This window comes from Trichechus manatus, unplaced genomic scaffold (genome assembly GCF_000243295.1).
Source record: "Trichechus manatus latirostris isolate Lorelei unplaced genomic scaffold, TriManLat1.0 scaffold00021, whole genome shotgun sequence".
Classification (NCBI taxonomy): domain Eukaryota; kingdom Metazoa; phylum Chordata; class Mammalia; order Sirenia; family Trichechidae; genus Trichechus; species Trichechus manatus.
Genome location: NW_004443957.1, coordinates 8,665,208 through 8,679,044, shown reverse-complemented (window position 1 = coordinate 8,679,044; position 13,837 = coordinate 8,665,208). Strand labels below are relative to the sequence as shown.

At 39.4% G+C, this 13,837-nt stretch overlaps 1 protein-coding gene across 3 annotated transcripts in view; it reads left to right on the top strand.

Moving 5' to 3' along the window:
- GALNT2 (polypeptide N-acetylgalactosaminyltransferase 2) overlaps positions 1-13,837 on the top strand; it is a 235,024-nt gene that overhangs the window by 197,031 nt on the left and 24,156 nt on the right. For all 3 annotated transcript variants that reach the window (XM_023728038.1, XM_023728039.1, XM_023728040.1), the window contains 4 exons: positions 3,143-3,241; positions 3,504-3,571; positions 3,805-3,870; positions 11,288-11,409. In XM_023728038.1, the coding sequence (XP_023583806.1) occupies positions 3,143-3,241; positions 3,504-3,571; positions 3,805-3,870; positions 11,288-11,409 (355 nt within the window). The remainder of the gene's footprint in view (positions 1-3,142; positions 3,242-3,503; positions 3,572-3,804; positions 3,871-11,287; positions 11,410-13,837) is intronic.

Here is a 13,837-nt window from a genome sequence, read left to right as displayed (position 1 = left end):
CTAAAATCTACAAGATACTGCAAAACCTCAACAACAAAAAGATAAATAACCCAATTAAACAATGGGCAAAGGATATGAACAGGCACTTCAACAGAGAAGATATTTAGGCAGCTAACAGACATATGAAGAAATGCTCACAATCATTAGCCATTAGAGAAATGCAGATCAAAACTATAATGAGATATCTCACCCCAACAAGGCTAGCATTAATCCAAAAAACAAAATAATAGATGCTGGAGAGGTTGTGGAGAGACTGGAACACTTACATACACTGTTGGTGGAAATGTAAAATGTTACAACCACTTTGGAAATCAATTTGGCGCTTCCTTAAAAAGCTAGAAATAGAAGTGCCATACGATCCAGCTATCCCGCTCCTTGGAATATATCCTAGAGAAACGAGCCGTCACACGAATAGATACATGCACACCCATGTTCATTGCAGCACTGTTTCACAATAGCAAAAAGATGGAAGCAACCTAGGTGCCCATCAGTGGACGAATGGATAAACAAACTATGGTATATCCACACAATGGAATACTACACTACAATGAACAGCGATGAAGCTGTGAAACATCATATAACATGGTGGAAGCTGGAACTTACTATTCTGAGTGAATTTAGTCAGTCACAGAAGGACAAATACTGTATAAGATGCTATTATAAGAACTCAAGAAAAGGTTTAAACACAGAAGAAAACATTCTTTGATGGTTTTGGGGGTGGGGAGGGAGGGTGAGGGTTATTCACTAACTAAATGGTAGATAAGAATCATCTTAGGCGAAGGGAAGGACAGCACACACTACAGAGGAAGTCAGCCCAACTGGACTAAACCAAAGCTAAGAAGTTTCCTGAATACAATCAAATACTTTGAGAAACAGAGTAGCAAGGGTAGGGGAACTGGGGACCATGCTTTCAGGGGACATCAAGGTCAATTGGCATAACAAAGCTTATTAAGAAAATGTTCTGCATCCTGCTTTGGTGAGTGGCGTCTGGGGTCTTAAAAGCTTGCAAGTGGCCATCTAAGATGCATCAGTTGGTCCTAACTACTTGGAGTAAAGGAGAACGAAGAACACCAAAGACACAAGGAAAGTATTAGGCCGAGAGACAGAAAGGGCCACATAAACCAGAGACTTCATCAGCCTGAGACCAGAAGAACTAGATGGTGCCCGGCCACCACCAATGAATGTCCTGACGGGGAACACAACAGAGAGTCCCTGATGGAGCAGTAGAAGGATGGGGTGCAGAACTCAAATTCTAGTAAGAAGACCAGATTTAATGGTCTGACTGAGACTGGAGGTGCCCCAAAAAGCATGGCCCCTGGACTCTATCAGCCCAGAACTAAAACAGTTTCCGAGGCCAACTCTTCAAACAGGGATTGGACTGGACTGTGGGACATAAAGTGATACTCGTGAAGAGTGTGCCTCTTAGTCAAGTAGATACAAGAGACCAAAGGGGCAGCTTCTGTCCAGAGGTGAGATGAGAAGGCAGAGAGAGTTAGGAGCTGGTTGAATGGTCATGGGAAATTAGGGGCAGAAAGGAGGAATGTGCTGTTGCAGAATGGGGTGAGCAATTAGGATCTCATAACAATGTATGTATAAAAATTTTGTATGGGAGACTAACTTAAAATGTAAACTTCATTTAATCACAACAATTAAAAAAATGCGGTGGTCTCTTGGAAACCATTGGCAGTGTGTCAGCTCTAGAGTGGCGGGCAGTACTCGCAGATGAGAGTGCTGGCACACAGGGACCCTCCACGTGGTGGAGACCAGCAGGTCCCTCTTATTGATACAAACAGGCTTCTTCATCCTCCCAGCCACTGGTATTAAGCATGACAGTTCAGAAATGATGTCCCTGAGGTCAAAGATATTTTCGCGGTCCACCCCAGCTTCTTTTCCAAATGGGTATTGGTAGCATCACCAACTTTGTAACTCTTTAAATGCACTCAAACCATAATTTGACTGTTTCCAGCGATCCTCAAAAGGTGTATTATTCTCTCAGGATTCTCTGGCATTATCACCTATATACTGGTCAGTGTTCTTAAAGTGCATTGGCCCTGCTAAAGGCCATTGACCTGGGTGACTAGGAAGAGGCTCTGGTAACGGAGTCTGCTAAGCCCAATTCTACCTTTACTGGTTGTCTCTACTGTATAATACTCCAGCATCTTCAACCTATAGCTATCAGAGTCCTAATTTAAAATACAGCCATTCGCTGCCCATCCAGTCTTGTTTGTCTGTGGAGACCAAGCTTCAGAAGTTCCCTGTTGTAGTCTTCCCATACTCTGTAGGCCGAGTCTCTAAGTCAGCCTTACTCAGAGGTAACGCCAGGGTTCTTTTCAATATTATTCAGAGTCAACAGAGAGAGGACTTTGGTCCATACCCTCACCTCCCACTTCAGCCTGCACACCTTCATTTATGAAATTTGGAGATGGCCTGGCAGAGTGAGGGAAAGACAACCTTGCTGCCTGGGATAAGGGAGTGTGGGCACTGGTGCTGGTGTTCTTGGTGAGAGCCAGGTCCCCAAAAAGCATGTAAATACTACACACTTGTGGTAGACAGGTTAGAAAACAGGCAGTCAGAGAGAAAGCAGCAACACACAGTTGCTTCCACCACTTAGAAGTAACCACTGTAAATTATAAAAAGCACATCTATCGAGGTGTATCTGCACATGGGTATAAATGGGACTTCACTGTTTTAAAACACTTCTTTTTCTTAATGTGTTAGAAACATATTCACAATATGTTACTTTTTGCAGAAATGTTTCATCTTTTAGAATGTAGCTCCAATTGCATTTTTCTGTTTCCTTAGGTACCCTTGGAGCTCTGGTGGCACAGTAATTAAGAGCTACTGCAGCTAACCAAACGGTCAGCAGTTCAAATCCACCAGCTGCTCCTTGGAAACCCTATGGGGCAGTTCTGCTCTGTCTTGTAGGGTTGCTATGAGTCGAAATCGACTCAACAGCAATGGGTTTGGTTTTTGATTTTTATGTCCCCTTGGTACTTTTATCTCAGAAAGGCCAGTGACTTTTGCAAATAATGAGTTAATCACAGACTGTCCATTTTAACAGGCTGATCTGCTCATCCGCTGAAGGGTCTTGTGGCAGCTCTCTGGGCCCATTATTCTGAATATGGCTTTTCTCTTCCTTCAGGTGTCAGCGGAAGCAGTGGCGAGTGGGCCTCCCTGCCACCAGCGTGGTGATCACATTTCACAATGAAGCCAGATCAGCCTTGCTGAGGACAGTGGTCAGGTGAGGCCAGGAGATGCCACTCTTTGCCCAACTGTGCAGCTACTGGAGGCACTACCTGAGGGATGCTGGGCACGGGGCTGTGGGTCCAGGCGCAGTCAGAGCGAGGCTGTCAGTGGGTGTGTATAGACAGGGCTAACCAACTGATCAGGACAAGGAAGTACTGATGGCTTTTCTGGCAAGGACTGGGGTCAGAGGCATAAGAACTTCTACCCCAAGTTATACTCACAAAAGCCTAACAACTTTTTTCTTTTTGTCTTCTCAGTGTGCTTAAGAAAAGCCCTCCCCACCTCATAAAAGAGATCATCTTGGTGGATGACTACAGCAATGATCGTAAGTATGTTATCTCTCTCAGGTTTGGCCCTTCTTGCTGCCAACCTTTGTCACCTGTGGGTACAAATGAATGGTGACAAGGCCAAAAATCGGGGCCACAGAAAGAGTAGGTGCTTCTGGAATGCCCCTAATGAGACAGTCAGTCCTTAAATAATCAAGAATTACTGTGCTTGAATGCAAAGCACCTTTGTTAAAACTTGATGCTCAAAATACTGTTTCTTTTCTTTGCCTAGCTGAGGACGGGGCTCTCTTGGGAAAAATTGAGAAAGTGCGGGTTCTTAGAAATGATCGGCGAGAAGGTAAGACTCTTTACTTAATTCAGTACCAAGACAGCTGAATTTTGAGTTTTCCTGAGCCCAGTAATAAGTTAAAGAAATATTTCAGCTAAAAAAAACAATTAATTGCCCAGTCTTTTTTTTCTTTTTTGTATTCTTGTACCTTTCTTTACCAGAGCCACTTGGGAACAAACTTGGAAAGGACATTAAAGCTTAACTAATTGAAATTTGTATATACTAAGGCAAGAGTTCAGGTTACATTTTTATTTATGTATTTAGAAAATTGGCTTCTCTCTTTCTTTCACAACCTGGGACATCTTTATGAGTCAGTAGTCCCTTGTGTATTAGAGTTTAGAAGAAAAACAAAGATTTAGTAATGAGAAGCTTTATGACTCCATGCTCCAGGCATCTGATGAAATAACTGGGATTCAGGTTTGACAGCCTCCTGAAGGTGGATCATCCCAAAAAGGGAAAGAGCACAGCAATTACATGCTTATTCAATTTTGCAAACACCAACCTCAAAACTGCCGTCAGTTTCCTCTCTGCTGGAGCTGGACTCCTTGGGTCTACTTTACTGGCAGTTGTAAGAGAGACGGTAAAGGGGAAAGTGTAACTTTGAAGTATTGGGAGAGAAAGTTAAAATCTCAAGGTAATTAACGCTCTGTGCTGCTGGTAGAAATCTTGGTGGCTGCATTCTAGGTTCCACCATGGGCTGAAGAAATCTTCCCGTGTAAGAAAGTTGCAAAGCTTTAAAACGTGCCATTTTTGCTATTTGAGGGTAACACTGTTGACCCTGGAGTGGTGGCTATGTTCCTTGATCAACGTGGTCCAACAGGAGCATTTTTTTCTTAGCAAAAATCTAATTAACCAATAATGTGGTTGAGCCTGTTTGGACAATGTCATCATCATGTTTTAACAAACTAAGGTCATCAACCTAGTTGTTCAAGATACATAAACAATGGGATATGCCTTGCCCCTTAGCAGGTTCTCCCTGCTGGACAAACATCAATCTCCTAAGTTTAGAATAAACCAAAATCTTGGGATCTGCTGCATTATTTTTGCCCTGAAGCAACCTGCATAAACTAACTTTATGAATTCAGACGTAAAATGTCTGCCACCCCATCACCTGAAAAGGAAAAGTGAAAAAAGAAAAAATAAGAAAGATTACTTTCTTTTCATGTTGGCAGTTTACAACTGACACATCATCAGCCAGCCTTATCAGAGTGTCTTTAACCTGCTGAGCAATAAAAACAGTGCTTCTAAGTATAAACTTTCCATTTGTGTAAGGTAGGATGTTCATTTGGATAAGAACCCATATTTATGTGTTAGTTTTAGAGTGGAGTTGAGGAGAAGGAGTTTATTGGAAGCCCAATTGTGGTAGACCTATATGGAGTAAATGAAGTATGAGGTAGTTGAGTGAGAAAATACACACACACACACATTTTTCAAGAATCTCCTTCCCTTTAGATCTCTTATATTTTAAACGTAAGCACAGGTACTTAGAGTGGTGCTACTAGATGAGTGGGTAAATCTGTTTCATAAAATGTAATAGTAAAGGAGTAGCCTTCACTAACTGAATATTAGTGCTGGGAATTTCATTGTGCCAGTGAATCATTTGGGGAATTTAAGACCATGCCTTGGTCCCATCCCCAGTTGAATAAAGATTTCTGGAATTGAGACTTGGGCATCTGCATTTTTAAAAAACTGCTTAGATGATTTTGATGCACTTGAAGGCAGAAGGCCTAGTTCTTGTATCTCATTTTACGATGAAAATATTAAAGTGCAGAGAGGTTAAGTGACCTGCCCAAGATCACACAGCTATTTAATGGCAGCTAGAGGGCCAGAACCATATTCACAATGAGTTCAGTCTTTTTTTCTACATTTATTGAGATGATCAGATCATATTTCTTTTTTAGTCTGTTGATATGGTGAAATTCATTGATTAAATTTTCAAATGTTAAACCAACCTTGCATTCCTGACATAAGCCCCACTTGGCCATGATGTATTATCCTTTTCTGTATATTACTGGGTTTGATTTGCTAATATTTTGTTAAGGATTTTTATGTCTAGGTTCATGAAAACATTGGCTGGTGGTTTTCTTATAATGTATGTCTCAAGTTTTGATGTCAGGGTTATAAAACAAGACTCATAAAACGAGAAGAGAAGTGCTCCCTGCTCTTTTATTCTCTGTAAGATTTTGTGTAATTTATTATTTATTCCCTAAATATTTGATAAATTAATCAGTGAAGCCATCTGGTCTAGGAGTTTTCTTTGTAGGAAGGTTTTCATAATGAATTCTGTCTCTTTAATAGATAAAAGGCTATTTAGATTTTTGATTTCCTTTTATGTCAGTTTTGGTAATTTGTGTCTTTCAGGATATTTGTCCATTTCATCAGATTTTCAGATTTATTTGCACAAGTTGTTTATGATATTCCCTCATCTTTTTAATGCCTGTAGTGCCAGTATTGATATCCCCTCTTTCAATACTTTAAGTAATATATATTTTCTTTTTTCTTTAAAAGAACCAATGTTTGGCTTTGTTAATATTCTTCCCCCCCTCCCCGCTTTCTATTTTGTTGATTTTTGCTCTTATCTTTATTATCTTCTCTTATGTTATCTTATATTTCCTTCCTTCTACTTTGGATTTTATTTGCTTTACTTTTTCTAGCTTCTAAAGGTAAAAATTTAGGTTGCTGGTATTCTTTTTTAATATAAACATTTAAAGCTACAGATTTTCATCTAAGTACTTTCACCTGCAACCCACCAATTTTGATATGTTGTATTTTCATTATAGTTTAGTTTGAAATATTTGCTAATTTCCGTTGTGACTTCTTTGACTCATGGGTTATTTAGAGTGTGTTCCTTATTTTCCAGATATTTGAGCTTATTAAGATATCTTTTAATTATTTATTTCTAATTAAGTCTATGTTTTTAGAGAATACACTCGGCAAGATTTCAGTCTTTTGAAATTTTTACATATTTTATGACCTAGGATATAATCTATTTTGAAGATATTTCCAAACGCACTTGAAAGAACATATATTCTGAAGTTGTTGGATGTGGTGTTCTATTCATGTAAATTAGACCAAAGAGTTCCATAGTGCTTTTCAGATAGTTAAGTTCTTATTGATTATTTTGTTTATTTTTTCTATCAGTTATTGAGAGATGGCTGTTAAAATTGCCAATTATGATTGAGGATTTGTTTACAGGTAGTCCCCGACTTATAACGGGGCTCTGTTCCATTTTAAGTTGGTTCTGATGTAAGTAGAATACCTCTTTTTTTTTTTTTAGGTTTGATTATTATTGTCTTTTATTATCAATATCTTTATAAATCCAATCTTTATTTGTCTTTGGGGGTTGGAAACATTACGTATAAACTTACACATATATTTTAATACATACATTAAAAAATACACAAATCATAAAAATTTACTCTGACAATGAAGAAGCGTTGGATGACATTGGCATTTTGTCATTTGCTGTAGTAACTCCACTTGTAGAAGATTCTGAATCATCTGAATTATCCATGGGAATGGGAATGTCATCTCTAGTCAGAAAATTAGTGAGAGTTGTCTGTATGATCCTTTTCTTTTTTTCTTCATATGTTTCACAGTAACATCTCACTGCTTCCCAAATCTGACTATTGACTTTAGCAAAGTAATTAGCATTTGGGTCCATATTTTCAAGCAACTGAAGCCCATGATATAGTTTAGAAGGAACTCCAGCTAATCCTTTCACTGTAAAATTTTTTGACAACTTCTCTTTCTCCTCTTCCTCATTATTTCTTTCTTCAGCATTTCTTTCCTCTTTAAAATCCATTGAGTCCTGATCTGTCAATTCCCCTTCTTTGTGATCTACAAGCTGTTCCACATCGACGATATCAAGTTCTAAACTCAGCGTTCTTGCCACATGGACTATTTTTCTACTGATCTCTTCCATCATATTATCCTGATCAAATGCTTGGAGCACGTTTACATAACTCAGTAATTTTTTCCATATCCCCTGCATGCGTTTTCCCATAACTTCCTCCTAGGAAGATGCAGTGTTCCAGATACACTGATGGTTGTAAGTGCAGTTGGTTGTAACTCAAATATGTTGGAAACTACTGTATTTCCCATTTATTCTAACAATTTTTGCCTCATATTTTAAAACTCTGTTATTACGCACATACACATGTAGGATTATTATATCTTACTGATTAATTGACCCTATTATCATTATGAAATGTCTCTATCTCTGGTAATGCTCTTTGTCTCTAAGTCTGTTTTGTTCAATATTGATAAAGCTGTACCAGTTCTCTTATGTTTTCTGTTTGCTTGGTGTATCCCTTTCCATCCTTTACTTTTAACATATCTCTGTATTTACATTTAAGGTTTGTCTCTTATCAATAAATTATAGCTAGATTTTGTTCTTTTATTTTCCCCAATCCAGTCCAGTAATCTCTGCTGTTTATTTGGAGTGTTTAGTCCATTTACATCTGATATAATGATTGATATGGTTGATCTTGGGCCTACTATTTTGCTATATGTTTTCTATATGTCCTTTTTTGTTGTTGTTGTTCCTCTGTTCTTACTTTTCTGTCTTCTTTTGGATTGATTGCTTATATTTTTAATACTCTATTTTAATTCTTGTAACATTTTTTTTTAGCGGTTGCTCTGAGAATTACAGTGTACCTTCTTAGCTTATAACAGTGTACTTAGAGTCAGTATCATACCACTTTACATAAAATGTGAGAATCTTGTAATAGTTTTAATTCCATTCCCTATTCCTTGTTCTAAATATTATTGCTATCGTAAGTTTTTCTTCCACATATGTTATAAGCCCCATGATACAGTGTTAAAATTTTTCTTTTAAATGATCCGTTATATTTTAAAGAACTTAAGGAAGTATGTATAGACTATTAAATTTTTATTCTCATATCTACCATTTCCAGTATCTTCATTGTTTTCTGTAGATATGAGTTTTTATCTATTGTCATTTCCCTTCAGCTGCCAAAACACTTTTAGTATTTCCTTTCTTACGGGCTTGCTGGTGATGATGTCTCTCAGATTATGTTTATCTAAAGTCTTTACTTCTCCTTCATTATTGAGGAATATTTTCTCTGAATAGAATTCCGAGTGAACAATTTTCTTTCAGCACTTTACAAATGTCATTTCAGTATCTGCTGGACTCTCTTTTTCTGTTTATAATTTTATCATCATTTGTATTGTTGTTCTTTTGTGTGTTCTGAGTCATTTCCTCTGGCTGCTTTCTATATTTTCACTTTGTCTTTGGTGTTCAGCAGTGTGACTATGATGTGCCTAAATTTGGTTTTCTTTATATTTTTCCTGTTGGGGTTTGCTGTCCCCTCGAATATAGAAGATGATGTTTTTCATCAACATTGGGAAATTATCAGCCTTTTATTGCCTTATGTATTATTTTTCAGCCTCATTTTTTCTTTCTTCCCCTTCTTGGACTCCAGTTGCATGTATGTTATACCATTTGATATTAGCACATAGATCACTTAGGCTTTTTTTTTTTCCCCCTATAGTTTGTCACTTTGCTCATTATATAGATTGATTTATATTGGTCTATCTTTCAGTTCATTTGTCCTCCAATATCTCCAACTTACTGTTAAGCCCAATCAGTGAATTATTCATTTTAAAGTTGTATTTTTCAGTTCTAGAATTTTCATCTTTCTCTGCCGAAATTTGCCATCTCTTCACCTATTATGATCAGTTTCCTTTGATTTTTTTAACATAATTATAATAATTTAAAAAAAACCCATTGCCATCGAGTCGATTCCAACTCTTAGCAACCCTATAGGACAGAGTAGAACTGCCCCATACGGTTTCCAAGTTGCAGCTGGTGGATTCAAACTAGTGACCTTTCAGTTAACAGCCAAATGCTTAACCGCTATGCCACTAGGGCCCCCATGATTATAATAGTTGATTTAAAATCCTCTGCTGATTCCAACATCTGGGTCATCTCAGGGTGAGTTTCTATTGGTTTTTTTTTTTTTTTTTACCTCTTAGTTATGGATCATGTTTTCTTGTTTCTTCTCATGTCTCATAATTTTTTATCTTTTAATGAATATTGTGGATGGTATGCTTTAGAGACAGTGGATTCTGTTATCTTCCTCTAAATAGAGTGTTGACTTTTGTTCTATTGAGCAGTTAAGTTACTGGCTGATCACTTTGAATTTGTGTAGGTTTGTCTTTGTACTTTGCTAGGATGTGTATGTTTGGATTTGCCATTAATTCTGGGTGAATCCTTTAGTCCTGAGACAGCCTGTCTTCCTAAATATGATCCTTCTGGAGTTTCTGTGGAAGAACTGAGGTGTTTACCAAGCACCTCTGTCTTAAACCAAACCAAATGAAACCCATCACTGTCAAGTCAATTCTGACCCATAGCAACCCTGTAGGACAGAGAGTAGAACTGCCCCTTAGTGTTTTCAAGGCTGTAAATCTGTATGGAAGCAGACTGCCACATCTTCCTCCCACAGAGTGGCTGGTGGGTTGAAACTGCCAACTTTTTGGTTAGCAGCTGAGCACTTTAACCACCATGCCACCTAACCACCATGCCACCTGGGCTTCTCCCTCTAACTTGGAAGGATTCAAATTCCAAACTTTTGTGTAAAAAGAACTTAAATTACTTGTCCTCATTGATTGTGAATAGTAACCTCATCTTCATATATAAAACCCAGGAACCCTGTGGGATAGTGGTTAAGAACTTGGCTGCTAACCAAAAGGTTGGCAGTTTAAATCCACCAGCCACTCCTAGGAAACCCTATGAGGCAGTTCTCCTCTGTCCTATAGGGTCGCTATGAGTTGGAATCAACAGCAACTGGTTTGGTTTGGTTTTTTATGTATAGCAAAAGCCATTTATGACCACATGCAGGGATAAATATACTGTTTATAGTAAGACTTTGTGTGATAATGAAGAATGTATATCATTAACAGATCACAAGTATATAGGCTGTATAATTTGACCAATAGTGTAACTAATTTTGTGTAAAAGCCAGACAGCTGCACTTTGTCATTTATATTATTTGTGATAAGTTTTAGAAGGCAAAGATTTGCAACACCATTACCATTAAATTATCACCATTAAAGTCAGCACCGTTAGCATTTCAAGTGTCTGGGTGACACCTTTCTTAGCTTTGTTAATTAGGAAACTCTGTTACTGTTTCAGAGGAAAGGGGTTTAAAAAGCTCCTCACTACAGTTGCTTGATAAAGGAGACTTCACTTATGTAAAAGCATTTTTCAGAATACTGTAGTTCTTAGAAGGTTGTCCTCCCCCTCATCCAATTGCTTTTAAAAAACAAAAATCATCCTGGCAGAGGGCTGACAGCTGGGAGGGGCTGGTGTAGGTGCAGAGGCTGGGTGTGTGCTCTGTTGTCCTTTTCTCGGGCACTGCAGGCTGCCTCCCCTGATGGGCTTTTGAATTCTCTTCCACAGGCTTGATGCGCTCACGGGTACGTGGGGCTGATGCTGCCCAAGCCAAGGTCCTGACGTTCCTGGATAGTCACTGTGAGTGCAACGAGCACTGGCTGGAGCCCCTGCTTGAGAGGGTGGCTGAGGTGAGGCAGGGCCCCAGGGAGGGGATGCGGGCTCTTCTGTGGCTTTCCTTGATGCTGGAGAGGAAACAGTCCTTCTGGATCATTTGTTCAAAGAGTATTTTATTCACTGTAAGAATCTATCGCTAGGGAAGAAAGTCACAAGTAGGAGGCAAGGACCACCAGTGGCTGGTGAAACCTTGAGTCGTTTAAGGCAGCTATTCTCTTAGAAGGATCTTCCTTATTGCCTGCAGCTTTTCAATTCTCAGCTTAACAGCGGCCAATGCTTAGGGAAGGCCTGGTGCCTATTAAGTGCAGTGTGTTTCCTGCTCATACCTGAGGAGTGCTGGGGAAGCCTCTCTTTTGGCCATCCTCTCTGCTCTCAGGGAGAGCTGCAGGTTCATCACCCCCAGTGGTGCTACCGTCACATTGAGAACTACCGGCCCAGCTTTCGGCCTATTCACAGGAGGGCTTGGTGGGCGTAGGGGGCGGGGTATGGTGATCACAGGGTGACTGGTTGAACGATGTCGGGGCTTGAGCCATGCCTACACATTGAGCGCCTTTTGTGTTCTGGAAACAATACCACTAATAATTGCATTTAGCCTTTTGTCATTTCTCTTGCCTTCTACTTGTTTTATTTACCTTCTGTCCTTCCTACTAAGAAAGAGCTTATTTGCAGTGAGGAGTGTAGACTTAATGAAAGTGCTATAGAAGTACAGAATGAATAAGTTGTAGCAAAAGAGAAGGCAGTTGAGGAACAGTGAGTCATGAATAACTAAATAACCACAGGTTACTAGTATTTTTGATAAGCATAGTAAGTACCATTTATTGAGTACTAACTATATGCTGGCTGCCTTATATGCACCAGGTGACTTCTCCTCCTACCAGGCTGCCTCCCAGTAGAGCATAGCCAACACAAAAGCTGTGAGTGTGGTGGTAAAGCCTGGAAAGGCCACTTTCTTCTGCAGTGTGACTCTCAGGACTATTTAAAACACCCCCCACACACACACACCAAAAATTATGGAAAAAAAAAGTATTGGGGATGTTTATTTTCACCAATTCTAGTCTTATCCAAAGAAACAAAAATAAATGAAGTGGCCTTAGAAGTAAAGCTGAGTATAGTCTTTGAACCCCATGCCCGGGTCCAGACTGAGCCAGGAAGAAGAATTTTGTTCCCCTTTGTCACTGTCCTTGCTGGGTTCGTTCTTGCCCCATGGACACAAAGGATATCAGAATTTGAGGGTTAGCTAGTGTTCTGGGCTTCCTCCCAATAACTCTGCATGTTGGACTGGTTCTACTCGTCTCTCCATAGAACCCGTTGGGAATTTGTTTAGACACAGCGAGCTGTGCAGCAAATGGACATCTCTTTCTTTAGATGGAAAGGCCCACATCTGGCAGCTAAGCCCTCTGAGAGAGCCCCCGTTACTAAGCACGGTGCCTTGCAAGGAGTAGAAGCTGAATAAATATTTGCCAGTTGAATGAATGAATGAATGGGATTTGTAAAGGTCTGTTCCTTGGGACTGGCCCAGCTAGCAGTGTCCTTCTGTTTAAGGTCCTTGATGCAACCCCATTTCAGGTCCCCCAGTCTTAGGTTTAGTGCTGCTCTTCTAGCTCCCTGGTCAGGCTATACTTTCCTTTTCAAGTACATGGCATATGTAGTATCATCCTGAGCATGACAGCATAGCACTCTTGCTGTAGAGATTAGCATTGATTAATTTGGCTCCCTGCCAGACCATGAGCTCTTTGAGGGCAAGAAATCTCTGTTACTGATTCTGGTATCCTTAAAGCTTAGCACAATGTCAGGCGTATGGTACTCAACAAATGAAAGATTTTTAAACCACCAACCATTTAAGTGCCTTATTTTCTGCCCTGTTGTGTTCTCTGCTCTCAGTGGGCCACATGGTTTAATTTTTCTTGAAAATTTACACCTGGGTGTTGTTGGGACTTCATGGTACTCTCTTAGTTTGTTCCCCTGATTTATTACACTCTTACCTCTGCTTGATTCTTTTAGTAATTTTGTTTTTCTTAAGTCTTTCTTCTGGCTATTAAAGTGTTCTTTAAATGGCTCAAGAAAAGCACTTACCCCTTTGTTGAAGGTCAGCATGAGGCAGTCTCACTATGTCTCTCACCACTCAGTCATTCAAATTGAAAGGAGTTAGAAAAGATAAAAGGCCTGTGTTCACACACTATTAACAGAACAATGACAACATGCCACAAAGACATGGCCCATTCTAGGAAAAAAATCATTTCTAGGCAGACTGAGAATATGGAAGTCTTCATTTTATTCGGTTTACCTTCTGCTGTAATTGTATTGATACTCTACACATTGCATGCAGACCCACGTGCCGGTAGAAATCTATTCCTACTTTTTGTTGTGTAGGTAGGTATCTTAGCAATGAGTTCATACTTGCTATATTCATCCCTGAAGTTGACTGCAGCTAACAAATGACTG